This window comes from Sorghum bicolor, chromosome 6, assembly GCF_000003195.3.
Source record: "Sorghum bicolor cultivar BTx623 chromosome 6, Sorghum_bicolor_NCBIv3, whole genome shotgun sequence".
NCBI lineage: Eukaryota > Viridiplantae > Streptophyta > Magnoliopsida > Poales > Poaceae > Sorghum > Sorghum bicolor.
The window spans coordinates 37,773,182-37,790,847 of NC_012875.2; the positions used below are offsets into that span (position 1 = coordinate 37,773,182).

Consider the following 17,666-nt stretch of genomic DNA (forward strand, 5'->3'; position numbering starts at 1 on the left):
ATATGACGATACCCATATTTTTTAGAATTACACCGTAGACACCACAATACACACGCATTCAACCTTTTAAACATACGTATGCAAACCATATCTCTATGACACATTCAAAGGACTGAGATGGTAGATTTTGAGATTCATGAAGTCGACATAGACGCCTTGTTGTCAATAGACTATCACTAAAAGTATGGCGTCATTAAATCCAGATAGATATAGAAATAACTCGACCGGGGTGGTTAAGACTGCCGCCGCAGCTTTGAAATTAAGAAGAAAGTGCCTTCTCATCCGGCGAGAAAACCCCCGAACCCCACCCCCATCCATAATGGTGGCCTTTCCGTCGCCCAAGTGAGAATTGGGCTAGACCCCAGTGCTTTGGTATGAGGACAGATGAGGGGATTTTTTAACCATGCCTAAAATTCGCTCTCCTAGTATTCGAACTCAGGATCTAGGAGGTGCCGCCGGAGTGCTAAACCAATAGAGATTCAAAGGTTTATGATTGTTTGAAATAGAGATACCGGAACTCGAGAAGGTCATATCAATTCCAGATGCAAGCCAGGAGCCATTGTGGGCTGAGTGGGCTTTCTCTAGGGCCCTCTGGCCCACTAAAGCCACGGAGGAGGAGAAAAACGACGCCGGAAATAATGATAGGAAAAAGAAAAGGAAAATTAACGGCTCGTCGGCCCTCCACGGAAGACGCGAACCCAGAAAAATCTCACGAATTCTCTCGTGGCCGCGGCGACCGGAAGAAGACAACGACGACGGAGGCGGCGGCGATGGCGTGCCGCGCACTGGCCCTCCGCTCCCTGCTCCTCCCCGAACCGCTCCACCGCCTCCCGGCCGCGGTGCCGCCTGTTGGGAGGGCGCCCCGTGGCGGCCGCCGTCCGCATCTCCGCTGCTGCTCCGGCGGCGGCGGCGGGGACCCCGGGCAGCCGCCGCAAGAAGCTGTGCTCGAGGCCATATCCAGTGAGTCGTCATCACCCGCTACCCCACTATTTATTAGTACGAGTTATTCCATCTTGCTTGTTCGCCGCTTCAGCTAGTCGCTTCGATCGGTTCTTGCTCGAATATTTGGTAAGGAATAATAGTTTTAGACATTGGGATAACCGAATCACTGGTTTATTGCGATGGTTGGATTCGTGGTTACCTTCGGATAGGTAATATTGACCGTTGTTTTTTTATGGAATTAGTGTAAAAAGTACGATGCTTCCGTGGCCTGGTGTGATTTAGCCAAAAGACAGTTTCGGCTACAGTACTTTAGTTTCGCATGGGTTGTTTGCTTTGCATATTATTCTGTAATAGGGTAATCAGGATAAGCTGTAGCATATAACTGCTCACTAGACGATAGCATAGATGAATTGGAGTATTTATCAATGCAAGGCCCTGCATGTTTCAGCTTGTAAATTGTGAAAAGCAGCTTGCAAATTGTAACAATCTAGAGGCTAGGGGAGCAGATTGTTGGATTGTAACAATCTGGCCTGTCGATTGTTACAGTCCAGGGTGAGCTGCTTGTTTGTTTTAGCTTGGAGATAGTAAAAGCTACAATCCACATTGCAGAATCAGAATAAAACAAACAGGACCTAAGGATGTAAAGTTACATATCTGCTTGCAGGACTATTTTTTGGTTAGTGCCTACTTTGCCAAATTCGTGAAATTTGTGTTTATGTAGGAAGGATTCATGTTTCCACTGAGCCAAAACTTCTGCTAGGGTTTATTCCATGCTCTACTTCATACTGGCTTTTATTTTTCTGAAAACAGAGATCGCAAGGTCTAAAGGAAGGGTTGCACTCACAACAAATATGGTCATGGGTGGTACTGTGACGGATGATGCAAGTGATGAATGGCTTGTTCTGGATCAGAAGGTGTGGCTCGTTGTAGAACTTTGTCCATCTGCATTGCAACTTACATAAATATGGACCTACAATGGCTCTAAGGAGCAGTTGACTCCTAAATTTTGAGAAATGCAATGAGAACCCTTTATATATTTGAAATGCTTTTGTTTGTGCCAATATTCCTTCTGGAAGCAGTAGCTCCGTAACATCAAGGTAGGATTTATCTTGTGTTTTGTTTTCATGAAATGGTAGGTCATAAGATCACATGACTTTTAACTTTGTGACACTCATTTGTGGTATGCTTTGTATGTTCCGAATACAGTATTTTACACCATTGATGGTCTTCAACTTTTTCAGGAAACACAGTAGTGATTGTGAACAGATCATGCTGGCTTTCATTTTCAGCATGTTTTTATCACGATTAGTACTTGCATGATAAACTTTAATCAATTTCTGTGCAACGAAGTGCATCTCTGCTGTATCCTTTTTGAATTAAAAGTTAGAGTGAAATGAACCCTAAAAATTGTAATTCTATATTTTTTTAGTCATTGCTTACTAGCTATGCTGTTTTGCTTCACAGGTAAATTCCTACCCCACAGATAGAGGATTTACGGCAATTGGCACTGGAGGTGATGATTTTGTCCAGTCAATGGTAGTTGCTGTTGAATCTGTTCTTCAAGAATCCATTCCCAAGGTTAGTTTTTTACAGTTCTTAGAATTTATTTCTAAATCTTGGTAGTTATCAACAGGAAGATGTAGTTAGACTTCTATTGCTTTGCGTAGAGACAATGTTCCTACATACTAGTCATTGATGATATCATTAATAAGTTCGCTCTGACTGTGCACTTATCATTTTCACTTTAGTTATTTGTTGTTATGCTTCTTATAGATGGGTTAGACTAATACTTCTGTGAAAACTTTGCTTCCCCATGTGAAGACATGGAGGAAAAAGTTGTGCCAGGAGACATGTTCCAATGTTAGATTGTAGTTGTAGTTGTCTACTGTATGTTAGAAAGGCAATATAATGGCCATTACTGGCTCCCCTATATCGGTCACTGCTGGCCCTAATAGCAGATCTTATCTGCATGTACATTTCTAGCTTTGTATTGATTAGGTAAGATTAGAGGACATTATAGGATTTTAATTCTTTCCTTGCATGTACACTCATGGCTGTATAAGTACAGCCTGCAGCAATAGAGAAAACCATTCCCCTCTATTCTTTCAGTCTCATTTTACAATCATTCCGTTGATTTGTTTCTCCGATGTATCTTGAAATGGTTTGCACAGGGCCGGGTATCTCAGAAATTATCTTCAAGAGGAAAATATGTTTCTGTAAACATTGGGCCAATTCGTGTTGTTTCTAGTGAGCAGGTGATATGAAGTTTCCCCTTTATTCAAATGTCTTTACCAGGAAAAAGATGCCTGTTTTCTGAGTTTGTTTTTTCTGTTCATTTCATTTTGTATAGACATAAAGGTTCCCCTTTTATTGAAGTTCTCCCTGCTGCTTTTCAGGTCCAAGCTGTGTATCGTGCCATGAGAAGAGATAACAGGATGAAATACTTCTTATGAATTGCAGTTGCATGTCCTGCATGTTCCCTAGTCCATTCCATCTTTTAACATAAGGAGTCCTACAATGCATTTTCGCCATATTTGTAAGTACCAAATCAACAAATGGAACCGTTATGTAGATTGCCTGATTTCTAGTTGGCCCCTTGTGATGTCAAAGTTCCCCTGATTGTAGGGAATGCAGGCTGGACTTCTGGTGAATTCCAAAAGGAAATGGGAAGACTTCTATGTGCCATTCAAGCCCAAACTGATGCTTCTCAAATAATCTGCTACAAAACAATTTGTTGGGTTCAGTTACGTTATGTAGTGCAGCGGGCGTATATAGCTACTATGTATGTTAAAGATGTATTTTAGTATTTCATATTAGATGCGTTTTGCTATTTTATAAACAAACAGTATGAACAGCAGTATAAGTGTTCCTAAATTATCGATGTGTCTTCAAACTTTCATGCTGCCACTGCCTGCCTTTTCAACGTAATTACTCCCCTAAAATCTGGCTAAAAGATATCTTTGACTGTCTCCAACAAGCAACCTATATGGGCATCTAAACCAAAGACGGGTGGCAGAGGTCCAAAATTGGCTTCCAACAGATTACTATACAGGAGATCTATTTTGGGTTATCTTAGATGTACAACCCAAATAATTAAACTCATTTGCAGAATCAAATATGAGTATGCTCTCTTCTAGAAACTAATTTGTAGGATAGATTCTCTTTTGAGTGTGTTGTTGGTCAAGATGGCAACGGGTACTCAAAACCCGAGTACCCGACGGGTTTTATTTGATAAAAAAGACGGGTATGAGATAAATTTTCTACTCGTGGATACGTTATTGGACAAAATTCTATATCCATCGGGATCGCAGGTACGTGTGTGGGTGTATACTATTCATACTCTTCTACCCGCGGGTAAAAAATACCCACCAAAATAACTAGTCACCCTTGTCATTTTAGCCTATATAACCCATGAATTTGGTCTAAATCCAACTAAACTCACCTAATATATATATATATATATATATATATATATATATATATATATATATATATATATATATATGAATTTGATGTTATTATAGGAATATTAATTTGTAACCTGTTGGAGGCTTAAAAAATACTCCAAATTTCATCCTATCTTTTTTACATAATTTTTATTACCCACCTAGATATAACATCTTTATAACTATCTATCTAGAAAAGCAAGAACATCTTACAAATTAGAACAGAGGGAATAGTGGAAAATTGGAAGCGCGTGCCAAGGAAATGGTTTCACCAATTACCCGTTGTATATACAGACCACGCCGGTTTCCATTAACCAGATATGGACATTGGTATTTATAACAATGGTGATTTCCGGAGAAATTGCCCCTAGTACAGTGACGGGGTAAAGAGTGCTCTGGCATAACGAAAGCCCCATCAAGCTGGCCTGTTTTATTATTAGACTGGAACCACAAGTTCGGGATTACTGAAACCACAGCAGAGCAGGAACGGAAGCAGAGAAAACCATATATATGTGTTCTACAGGATACTGCGCTACACAGCTTTCGATACAAGTTTACAACTCAACATAAATACGACTGGTTCTGCATCATGTCCGCTGGCAATTAAGCCATGGAAACGATCCGGCTGAATCCACAAGATCAGACGTCAGTTGCTTCCTTCACTTGTCCTACCAAAGGTAAACATAAACATGTGATTTAGGAAACTTCATGTTAAGGCCCTGTTTAGTTCCCTACTCAAAATTTTTTCATCCATCCCATCGAATCTTTGGACACATGCATAGAACATTAAATGTAGATAAAAAAATAAACTAATTACACAGTTTAGTTAAGAATCGCGAGACGAATCTTTTAAGCCTAGTTATTCCATGATTAGCCTTAAGTGCTACAGTAACCCACATATGCTAATGACAGATTAATTATGCTTAATAAATTTGTCTTGCAGTTTCCTGACGAGCTATGTAATTTGTTTTTTTATTAGTTTCTAAAAACCCCTCCCGACACCCTCCCGACACATCCGATGTGACACCCAAAAAATTTTCGTTCCCAATCTAAACAGGCCCTAAACATACGGAAAAACTAATGCTTGTACAAGTCTCCTTGCCTACACTGGCATCTGGCACCCGATTTCGCCACCGTCCAATTTTGTGTTTTGGTATATTCTCAGCCTTGCCCATCCAAACTCTGGCAATGTCTGTGTGGTTAGGATTCAGCGTTGAAGGGTCCTTTGCAAAGCTAAAGAGAAGCCTGCGGTGAGCCGGCGATAGGCTGGCCTGATGATGGCGATGGATTCCACTGTTGAGCACGGTGGGGTAGCAGAGGGATCACTGCCTAGTGTCGTGGAGGACCAGTTGTGGGCCAGGTTGTTTCGGGGAGTCAGGGAGAAGATGACAGTGGTTAGCAGGAGGGAGCAGAGAGGAGGCTGCTTTGCAGGTAAGGTAGGACAGTGGGCAGCAGCCAGGGGGGACGCAGGGAAGAAGCCATGGTGCTTCCTGAGTGCCCAGTAGACAGATGCTGAAAAAAAGAGAGTAAGAACAAAAGCGTCCTAACTCACCACTTGGTATTGTTTCTCTTCTTTATAATAGCGGTTGAAACCCAATGTATCCTTGATCTCCTGAAAAGATGGCAAGATGCTAGGTGGAGGTACACCGCCGTCTTTTATCGCAACTAGAGCATCCTGCATGTCAGAGATTCTTGTGTTATGAACAATACGTAATGCTTTTGACACCATCAGAATGAAACATCTATTGAAAATGATAAGCCTAGTCAATAGTAGTTGTGGTTTGTTAGCACCAACAGGATCTTCAGAAACTAGGAACAATACGTAATACATTGTTGAATGATTATGTATGCGAGGTGAAGGATGAAATGAATGATACAAGATCGTGAGTTGAGGAAGAGGAAAAACTAAAATAACATAAATGATTGCATTAGAACTTAAAACTGACAAAATAATAATATTTTTTTTCTCAAACAATACAGGAGAGAAGGAAATAAGTACAAACTGCATACAGAAAAGGGAGAGGCTAATGAAAGGCCCTCTCAAGCACACCGCACACACGAGAAGCTAAGGGACACAAACACAGCACAACCAGCCCACCTCTAACCAACCTCAAGGGTCAGGACCCTGAGACCTAATGAGGAGCTCATAGAGCAAAGGCACCACCAAAACTGTCATGTGCGGGCGCACTTATGCCCGGCGCAGGAGAGCCCGCGACGTGCGCCGGGACGCCGAGCGCGCGGCCAGGGCCCAGGAAGGGCAGGCGAGTGGCTGACAGGATTAGGAGGAAAGCTAGTTAGTTATTTCCTTGTTAAGATTAGTCCTACAATTAAGGAGAGCTCTCTCCATCTGTTAGGCCACGGGCCTTATATACTGTACGCAGGGACAAATTGAGATTAGGCAGAAAGTTATCCCTAATCTTCCCATCTCTTTCTACAAGCCGACGGCTGAGGGGTATAACCTCGCCGGCGTGACGGACGGCGGCTACGAGCTACGTAGCCGAGGTCCGGCCAGTCAGGGGTTTGAGGCCCTTGACAACCTGGTATCACGGTCTCGCCGATCCTCGCCCACGCGTTCCGATCACTCATCCTCAGCAGCCTCCCACCAGCCGCCGCCGCCTTCAACACTCAGCTCCACAGCGTCCATGGCCGAACCCACCCTTGCCGACGTGCTCAACGCACTGAAGTCCCTCAGCTCCGAGGTGAACTCCCTGAAGTCCGACATGGCGGCCCTGAAGGACAAGTCCTCGTCGTCCTCGGACAACCACGACGATCGCCGCCAGGAAGGGCCGCGGAATCCCGACCCCTTCTTCAAGCACAAGAAGTGGGACTTTCCCCGCTTTGATGGCACGGTCGACCCCATGCTCTTCATCAACAAATGCGAGTCGTACTTCCGCCACCATCGTACCATGGGGGAAGAGCGCGTTCGAATGGCATCTTACCATCTGGACGACGTTGCTCAGCTGTGGTACAACCAGCTTGAAGAAGACGATGGCGCACCATCCTGGGGTAGGTTCAAAGACCTCCTCAACGAACGCTTCGGGCCGCCCCTCCGCGCCGCCCCCATGTTTGAGCTCTCGGAGTGCCGCCGCACCGGGACTGTCGAGGAGTACGCAAACCGCTTCCAGGCCCTCCTTCCCCGTGCCGGGCGCCTGGATGAGTCCCAGCGGGTCCAACTCTTCATCGGCGGTCTCCTCCCGCCCCTGAGTCACGCGGTGCGCATCCATAATCCCGACACGGTCGCCGCCGCGATGAGCCTCGCCCGTCAGGTGGAGCTCATGGAGATCGACAAGACACCACCCACCCCGGCCCGTCCTGACGCAAAAACACCATAAGCTGATTTCATGAGCCACTGTGAGACGGAGTGTCTAACCTGGCTCCTTCAAAGACAATGGTGTTCCTATGTTCCCAAATCTCCCAGGTGACAAGAATGATTAGAGAGTTAAGGCCCTTGTGCATCTCCTTAGGGAGACCTCTAACAGCACAGCCCCACCACCGAGAGAAACTGGTTCTAGATATATGTGACGCTACTGCAGACAGGTTAAGCTTCTAAAAAAACATTTCCAGGCCTGCCAGGTAAACAAGCAGGAGATGAGGGTATGCTGAATAGTTTCTTCTACCTGGTCACAGGGTGTGTTTGGTTCGTTTCATGTACAAGCCTGACTAGCAAAACTAAGCCAGGCTAGCCCAAGCCTGCCCCTAGCAAGCCAAGACGGACTTGTTTGGTTGCATGTACCATCTAAGCCTGGCCAACAACTAGGTGTGTTTGGTTGTATGATTTACACTGCATACAATTACCTCTTCTCTATTCTGGTGAGCTCACCCCCTCTTCAACATTTCATCAAACACTTGGGCCGCGGTGGACGTCTAGTGCAAGGTGGAGATGCCAGCCTCGTCGTCGTGGTTCCTCAGCTTACTGGTGGAGCTAGAGCTGAGCCTCAAGGCCTCCCACGACCTCTTCATGACTGACCACGCCATCCTCCCTCTGCTGCGGCGCCGTGGCAGGAGCTCCCTGGCGAAGACATCCCCTGCCTGTGCCAAAGAACGTGAGCAGGTTCCATCCATGTCTGTGCGCGCATGCTCCCGTTCTCCTCCCATCACTCGCTGCCAGTGGACGCCATGGAGGATGGAAAGGTCGCACTCACTGCAGAGTCAAAGACGAGAGGATCTGGCGAGCTGGGTGAGCTAGGCGGAGATGGAGGTCGCGACGAGCTGGAGCTTGGACCACACCTCCATCCTGACGAGGCTAGAACTTGGCCGGAGATGGTGCACATGCAGCCTCGATGAGACATCCTCGACAGGGGTCGTGAGATCCGGCGCGCAGGGAGGTCGAAGGGGCTCCGATGGCAGGTGGCGAGGTCGAACGGGATGACGGAGGTATTCAGTGGGCGGGGATGACGAAGGAACCGTGGCCCGAGAAGACAGGGTGCAGGCCACTGCTAGAACTGCCGTGACGGAGGACGAGCAGAGGACCGCCGCTGGTGGGCAGGAGCACGGGCGGACCTCCTCGGAGCTCACGTGGACCGCGGTGGGAAGGAGCAGAGGTGAGGAGAATGATGGAGGAGGTGAGGGGAACGAGCTCATGGGCTGGCTCGAGCTTGGCTAGGATTGAACGACCGATTTGGTTGTTCTCCTAGAGCCATGCTAAAGGGGTACGGATGGCCAGCCCACACTAGGCCCCAGAGCCCTTAAAAGCCACCAAACAGACCAAAATTGGCCCCAGGGAGCCAGGGCTGGGGCTGGGCTGGCCACCCAACCAAACACACCCATAAGGGGCAGGCCGACGGATGAGGCATCTCTTGTTTGGCAGGACAGTCAACCGTCCAACAACGGTTATCGATGGTTAAACCAAATGAAAAATTTGCATTTGAGAGGAGCCCAGCTTTTCCAAATTCTTTTCCATGGGGCAAACTTAGTCCCCAAGAACAAAGTTTGGTAGGCCGAGTTGCTGCTGATGGAACGAGAAGAGGAGAGTTTCTATCGGTGTTGATCTGGGACATCTTGCTGAAGGACCAGGCCATCTACTAAGTCCCCTTTATCCGAGTGATACAAAGGATTCACCATGCCTACCGTAGATGAGAATGCTAGTATCAAGGTAGGTGCTCGCACCACATCACAAATGAGATAGCTTAGGATGTCAACATGATTCATTACTCACTAGACATAACTCAGATGTTCACAAATCTAGCAAATTATACTATGTGAAAGTATTGTCAAGACACAACCAAGTTGGCATGTCCAATCAAGATATACGGATTGGAAGGCTATGAGTAAGGTAAGCAGGAACACCAACCCCACTGTTATCCTTGGTTCTCCACTCATGCTTATTTTCTCATTGACATTGAACATAAATACAATGAAGGGGATTTGTGCTCTAAGTGTTTTGGTCATAGGTGATTAAGGGGGAAATTGCTGTAAGGGGAGCTTCTGTGGGATCTGGAAAATTGGAAGACACCAATTATTTATCTGGTCAGCAAACTACATTTCACGAGCAGTTCAAAGTATGCCTTATATTTCATTTAGGGGGATAGAACTGCACTAGAGTCTCCAGCACACATAAAGACAATTTACAGTTAGTGGGCTAGTTGGACATTTTTTTAATCTGCTATGTAATCATACCATAATAAATAACCTTCAATCCATAATGCAATCCACCGATAAAGGATACACAGGTACAGAGGATGTGTAGTCAGCCAAAAGTACAAGAAATCAGAATTCAGATCTACCAAGGAAGTGTAGTTCAGTATGGAATAACTAACTGGAGGCAGCAAAAGGATCAACAAGAACTAGGACTACCTTGAGCTTGTGCTCCAACGAATAAATATACATGTGATCTCTATCAGCAGTTTGACACTCATTACCTCAGCTTTGATCAATATAGATAAAAAAAGAAACTAATAATGCCACAGGCTTCACATAAGTAAGAAAACAAACCTGCATGGCACGCATTGATACCCCAACTAAGGATAAAGGATAGACTGCAAGCCTGAAACCAATTTCTGCAAGTTCAGCAGGGCTCAATATGGGAGTTTTACCACCACCTTCTAACATGTTTGCCTGAACAGAGTGTGAATGTACTCATGTGTCATGTCACTGCTATAGAAGGGGACAACTTGAAGCAAATGTTAAAAAAGGCAAATGGACTAGTCGTTGCCATTGGTAACAAAATATGAGCAGTAAATCTAATTTGTACTGGCATGCTTTCCAATTCAGACTTGGGGAATATGAGAAAATGGTAATTGTGTAAGCAAACCGGTTCATAATCATATGCACTAAAGCTGAGTCCAAATGGTGACATTATAGATAACCTAGGGGAATATGAGAAAATGGTAATCGTGTAAGAAAACTGGTTCATAATCACACCACCCCATTTCATCACTACTATCCCATATTTCATCACTATGCTAGGGAGACACTATACTGTACGTTGACCCTAGCATAGTTTCCAAGGAATACAAAAAGTATCTAGAATCTAGCAAGGAAATACCAAAACTGAACCAGCAAAAGTGGATATAACCATGCATATAACATTAGTTAACTGGTCCACATTTTTTTTTCCAAGTGCATCCATTGGTGACTGGTAAAAACAAATTTTCACTAGGAAACTGTAAGACAATTTCCACAAGAAAAGTGTAATCAATTCTAATTTAGAGAATTATATTTTTTATGTACGTGTGTCCTTTTGATACCCTAGTCAAATTCATTGGAAAAAGGATTTAAAGGTATGACCAACATGACCAGGAAATGAGGACTGTTATACTGAACTACAATCTGGACGAATGCAGAAACTACCATAACACTTGGATATAACAATTCATGTGTAATTAGAAAGCAACAAAAACATAGAATACAACTAACCATCTTTGGAACTTCTGGTGCAACAGCACAAAATGCTTTCATCTCTTCTACTGAAGCAAGGGCATCAATAAACAGAACATCTGCTCCAGCATCAGCAAATGCTTTCACCCTCCATAATGCTTCATCAAGAGAAATTGCTTGGCGAGCATCTGACCTTGCTACAATAACAATGTCAGAGCCACTCTCCTTCCTAGCATCTACAGCAGCTTTTATGTGCATGATAGCTTCCTCCCTTGATATAACTTTCCTTCCTTCAGTATGTCCACATGCTTTAGGTGCCACCTTAAAAATGTGGAAAGTCGTTTTTTTTTTCAGGATAAACAAAAAGATTAATATGAAACTGAAAGACTTCTTTCCATATTTACATATAACCTAAGTAAGCAGATATAAAAAGAAATAGGCAAGTATCATATTATTGCATCCTGAGAACATAGAATAAAACAAGTTAACTGCATTACTTTTTTTGTTGGGCAATAGCAGGGAGTAAATATCCAAAAACACATTATTTCAAATAGTGTCAGATAAATATGGCAAAGACCACCCGAGCTATTTAAGTTAGTTATAGAGTCAAAATAGATAATGATTGTGTTGCAACCATATGATATCTGCTTTAATTCTCTTAGATTTTTATTACACCAAGTCCAATGCAAAACTTCAATTGCAACATTTTTTAGAATACAACAAAGATAATCTGATCAAGAGATTGAACGTTTGTGCATATGCATAGCAGTTGCATTTTTTCAATTAGGCTAATGCAACATTAGAAAGGGATCCAGTGAGACTAAATTTGAAGGGAGCTTACATTTAAAATAGGATAATGACAGAGCAATGTCAATCACTGTACCATGTACTGGATCGAGACGAGGCTGTTGGCCACCAACATCTTCCAACAGTAACATGCATGCCTTCTTTATAGATAAAATAAAATAAATAAAGACTAGTTTATCAATGACTGAACCTAAGCCGGCCATTCCTGTGTAGCCACAAGCGCAGCAAGGAAAGAAAAACAGCTTCCAGAAAAGAAAAAAAAAAATGTCTCTCCATGAAAGCTACCACATCAGCAGCCCACTAGTGCATGCAATTATGACATAAATCTATTCATACAAGCTATTCATGTCAACAAGCAGCGTTATCCACTAACATGCATTTATTTGTCCACATCAGCATACCACACCATCCACTAAAATTTATTTATAAATCATCTGTGATCCCCGCACAACACGCGGAATATCCTTCTAGTGTTTATCATTTGTGAGAAAAAGTAGATTTTGAAATATATACATATGAAATAGGTATTAAAATGAGTTCAAAGGAGTTCGAATGAGCACCAGAAAGGGCAAAAAAAAAAATCTTATAAAAAAATACTTACTAGTGTTGTTGGTAACACCAGTTATGGGTATTAAATGCCAAATCTTTTTTCCCCTGTTACTCCGTTAGCCACTACAGAAAACATATCTTCATGGCATATAGGCAATCTTTATTGGTCTGCAATCTATAATATACAAAATGGGTCCAGTGACTAATATGATAATACACTTTCTCCAAGTTGAAGAATGGCACCTGCTAGTTATATACCCTTCATATAATATCCTCAAGGGGCATCCTAATCCTAGCCACCAATTGGTCTTCAGCAGGGGGTATTCATATTACTTATGGAAACATGGTTGCAGGACGTATGCACGATACTCAGGAAACTGTCTTTAGTTGAAGAAGCAGACAAGGCAACTAATTCCAATTAACCAAGAAACCATAAGGTTAACTGTAAGAAGAATTCGCTTGTAGTGTAATGTGTCTTATTTGTCGGAACTATGAACAGTAATCATCAAGACAAGTGGAGCTGGTAATCTGTGCAAGGATGAATTGCAATGACTTGGACAACACACCTGATCCTCAAGCATAATTCCAGCAAAACCAGCATTGATATACCCTTTTATGGTTCTCTTGATATTCATAGAGTTTCCATAACCATTGTCTCCATCACCAATCACTGGGATTGAAACAGCTTCATTGATGAGACACCCTTGGTCTATCATTTCTCCATAGGAAATGAGGCCGACATCAGGCAAGCCAAGTCGAGCGGCAGAAACACAGAAACCTGAAAAGATAAGAAGACTCCATTGTATGAGATAACTTGAATATCTCCAGAAGGTTTCTTTTGGACAAGCACGGCAAGCAAAATCTTGAATGCGGTTATTTCTAAGCCCTATAAGCAACAACAGAACAATTTCCATAATAGCGCCTGTCATAGACTAAATTTGCATGAAGAAATGCTGGCCAGCTGAACTACATTCCACAGTTCTAATCAAACCATTTTACCTTTCCAAACGGAAACATTCAAACACCATAGCAGCACGTAGTCAGAAAAATAACCACAGAACATATGTAGCCCAAGACAGGATGATTGTCAATATCATAACCTTCCTCTTGAAGTTGAAATTTTACTTCCAATGACGCATGCAGTTCAATTCAATTTTAAAACATCGTGAAGAAGTTGTGAGTTTGCTTGGTTTTAGCAACAGATTTAAGGATAGTTCCTCCCTACACTTTGTGTGACTTTCATCGGTAGAAAAGCACACGATATGAATTGGGATTCAGTAAATCTGCTCCGATTGGAACTATACAACGTGAAGCCTAACGATTAGTATCTCGGCACTCTCAAACAAGCAGAGTAAAACCTCATCGAGAAAACGAGGGAACGACGATCGACATCACACAGAAACAGACAAGAACGCATATAACGGAAGCGCACGCACCGCCCATGAACCCAATCTGGAACCCCGCACGCTCGACGAGGCGCGCGCCGAGCGCGTCGTAGCAGCAGGGCGCCTGGTGCGCACCGGGCGTCGCGAGGATCCGGCGGAGCGCCGCGGCCGGGGACTCCCCCGAGCGGATGCCGCGGGAGGACTCCTCCACGGCGAAGTAGGGGCAGCGCGCAGCCATCCCGGCGGTGGTGGCGGAGGAAGCGGAAGCGCGGCGAGCGGAGGGCGGAGGCTGGAGAGGGATGGGATCGGAAAGTTGTGCTGTGGGGGTGTGAGTGTGAATGTGACCGACTTGGCGTCTACTGTACTTGAGACTTGAGAGCTGCGTCAACCTGCAAGTCAGTCCGTTATGGGGTGGGTCACGTCTATTCCGTGAGATTGTGATGTGTGGCTTTTTCGGTTTAGCCCGTTTGGCACGGCCGAGTTTTGCTATTTACGAGCAGTTTTTTCCGTAAAAATAAACTATTTTATAAAAATCATTTGACAAAATAGCTTCGTTAACTACTTCATTCATAATTAAGAGAGAAATGATAAAAAGATATGTAAAAAGCTATTTTTTTTAATTCATCTCTCTTTCACCCTATATTCAGCATACTTTTCACAACAACTATATTTTTCTCTTACAATAAATCAACGTCTGCCAAATTTCAACGACCCAAACTAAAAGGAGCTTCATCTATAAAGTTATTTTAAAAAAGAGTGTTCAGCATAAAAAAATAGCTCGCAATAACTCATAAAGCTATTGCTAATGTCAAATAGGGCCTTAAGCATAATAACATTATATTCTTAAAAAAAGCATAATACCATTATAAAATATTCTTAAAAATTATACAAATTATAATGATGGTTTCCTTAATAAATTTACAACTAGTTTATACCATTGTACGATTGGAGAAGGAAACGGGGGCTCTCAAGACTATTATAACTTTAAGTGAGCTATCAGCTTATTATTGTTGTTGTGTTTGAGATCTATCCTCACAATATCCTACTAGTATTATTGTGTTGGTCTCTTTATCCATCGTCATTGTTCTTTTTATCCAGCGTTTGGTTTGCGGATGGACAGAGCCTGGCTCACATGCCACGGACAGGCCCGCTGTGGGCAGGCTCCATGGGTGCCAGAGCTGCTTGATTGGTCGTCGTGCCCTTTCAGCCAGGTCTACAAGAGAAGGTGATTGGTTGGCTTGACGGAGGTCCTCGTCCTGCATGCTGCTCTCTCATCTGATCCAAGAGTCCGTCCCTCTCGCACTGTCCTAGCCTGGCTAGACAGAAACGAAGAAAATCTGCGTATGAGTAAAGTCAGGCCCTATCACTTCTGGAATGCCCGCCCTAAAACAGGTGGCAAAGGCTTTACCGACTGTTTTACATGTGGCGGTCAGCAAAGAACACGTCGCAAAGAATTCATCGGCAAAAAACCTTTGCTGCCAGCCAAGTGGAAAGCAGTCGGCAAAGCCTTTGCCACCTATCAACATGACAGTCGACAAAGGAGATGTACGTCGTCACCTATCAACATGACAGTCGGCAAAGAAGATGTACGTCGTTGTGAGATGACGGAGCGCATTCCGTTTGCCTACTGCCACGCGGTAGTCGGCAAAGGCTTTTTTTAATTTTTTTATAACTAAATTTCTTTGTCGACTGTCTTGATGAGCAGATGGCAAAGGCTGTTTTAATTTTTTTTTCAGAACGGAAATTCTTTGCCGACTGTCTTTATTGGCAGGTGGCAAAGCTGTCATGGTTCATAAGATTCCAGCTTTGCTACCTGTTTTCCACGTGGCAGGTGGCAAAGCTAGAATAAGTAAAATTTTGGTATGTTTTTTCTGTTTTGCATCACAACAATCAAATCACAAATATGATTATATAACTGGAATTCACATATATCACATAGATCTACATATATATCACACAAATCCACATATATAGCACACATAAAACCATAACAAAGGAGTCCAACAAGTCCATCATCCAACAAATCGTACTAATCGAGCATCCAACATGAAACATCCAACATGGTATGCAAAACCAACATCAAACGTCCTGCAAAGTAGAAGAACCACATAGCCAGTCACGCGTCCTGCGACCCGTCGCCACTGTGGTGTGAAGAGCTCCTAGCTGGCCACAAAGGCCACGAGGACGGTCCAACCTGCGGCACGTTGCTGTACACCCACCCAGATCTGATCTGCTGGGTAGGCGGAGGGTCGCTAGCACACCCGAAGGCCCCCTCCTGCGTAGGCCTAGGAGGAACGCCACCTGGTCCCACCTGGCCTGGAGAAAGGCCATGTGGAGTCGGGTTTGAACCCGCCGATAGTGGCTGCACAGAGGAGAAGTGATCCCATTAGTACCTGCGGGATGGCCGTACAAGCGAAAACATAAGACAGACTGCTAGAAACTCACCGGAGTCCCTAAAGGGCTAGGAACAGGGGTGGAGCGAGAACAAGGTGTGGAGCGAAGATCACGAGAGGCAACGGAGGACATCTGAAACCAGGGATCTCTAGGCCCTAAAAGAAGCTGGCAAACTCTTTCATCTGATGCATCGAGTGCTTCTGGATAGCCTCCAACTGCCGCCGATGGGCCTCTTGCTGGGCCACCAGCTGCTGCCGATGGGCCTCCTCTTAGGCCGCCTGTTGGGCCCGCAACTCGGCCAGCTGAGACTACAATATTACACCAGTGATGTTTAAACAACGCATAAGGAAAGCTACATATGTAAAACCAATGAACAACGAATAGTTACCTGAACCGCCACCATCATCTACGTAGAGCTTGGCTGCCGAGGTTGTATGGGGACGTCCGAGGAGGTCGTGATGTCCGATCGACGAACCTCACGAAGGGTGGGAATGGTGGCAGGGTCGATTGTGTCGTGTGCAAGAAAGTACCAGCTGTGCTGCTTCCCTCCTCCCGTCCTCATCAGGACATCCGTGTCAAGGGGCTCGGTGGCCGGATCGTATGCCTCACTATGGCGCTTGTGAACTGCCTCGGTGTACTAGACGACCTTCTCGTAGGCGTTCAGGTTCGTGAATGCGTCGGCCCCCTTCGCCGGGTCATAGACGTTGTCCAGATCTATCGCTTTGCCCTGGTGAGACAGGACATAGCCCGTGAACTCGTTGATCACCTGGCCACCATGCGACTGGGTCTACAAGGAAAACACAAGAACGATTACACGTAATGAGAATAAATAAATAAATAAATAAATAAACAAATCAGTGTGAAGGATACCCATGTGTCTATGTACGCTCCGAGGGGGCGGCTCTCTTGGTGGTGTGCCGGCCCTGTCCATCCCTTGGCATGTCCGGATTTCTCACTGCGCTTCACGTACGCCTTAGGCGTTGTCCATGAGTCCACAATCGCCTCCCAGCAGTCCATGTGCATTTTGCACCAATCAGTAGGATACTGTAGAACAACGTGCATTTGGGTGAGTAACAAGATGAATTAGAATAGAATCAAAATTAATGTTTCCTACTTACCTGGATGTAGATCTCCCTGGGGAGGTCAGTTTCGAGCAAGAGGATCATCGCCCTGGCTTGCGACTTCGACAGCGACTGGCCAAACACCTCGGCGTGGTAGTTGATAAGGACCTAGAGGTGCGCCTCGTAGTACATGTCCTTCAGTCTCTCCATGCAGACCTTGTCCTGCACTTGTGCCCCCTCGATCTCGTGCCCTGGCTCGCACGTGT

General features: G+C 44.5%; 2 protein-coding genes across 4 annotated transcripts; one reads left to right on the forward strand and one right to left on the reverse strand.

Moving 5' to 3' along the window:
• LOC8070820 lies at positions 663-3,849 on the forward strand. Of its 3 annotated transcripts, none has more exons than XM_002446249.2 (6): positions 664-960; positions 1,753-1,856; positions 2,407-2,520; positions 3,114-3,197; positions 3,339-3,478; positions 3,568-3,849. In XM_002446249.2, the coding sequence occupies exons 1-5, from the start codon at positions 771-773 to the stop codon at positions 3,393-3,395; spliced, it is 549 nt and encodes a 182-aa protein (XP_002446294.1). In that variant the 5' UTR covers positions 664-770; the 3' UTR covers positions 3,396-3,478; positions 3,568-3,849. The 3 variants fall into 3 exon arrangements, with proteins under 3 accessions (XP_021318039.1, XP_002446294.1, XP_021318038.1); XM_021462363.1 differs by having other exon boundaries at positions 3,577-3,849; XM_021462364.1 differs by lacking the exon at positions 3,114-3,197 and having other exon boundaries at positions 663-960.
• Positions 4,785-14,304, reverse strand: LOC8070958 (2,3-dimethylmalate lyase). Its single transcript, XM_002447654.2, has 6 exons — positions 13,997-14,304; positions 13,127-13,338; positions 11,244-11,525; positions 10,320-10,442; positions 5,941-6,063; positions 4,785-5,056 (listed from the first exon to the last, which is right to left on the reverse strand). Exons 1-6 carry the CDS (start codon positions 14,181-14,183, stop codon positions 5,048-5,050), a joined length of 936 nt encoding a protein of 311 aa, XP_002447699.1. The 5' UTR covers positions 14,184-14,304; the 3' UTR covers positions 4,785-5,047.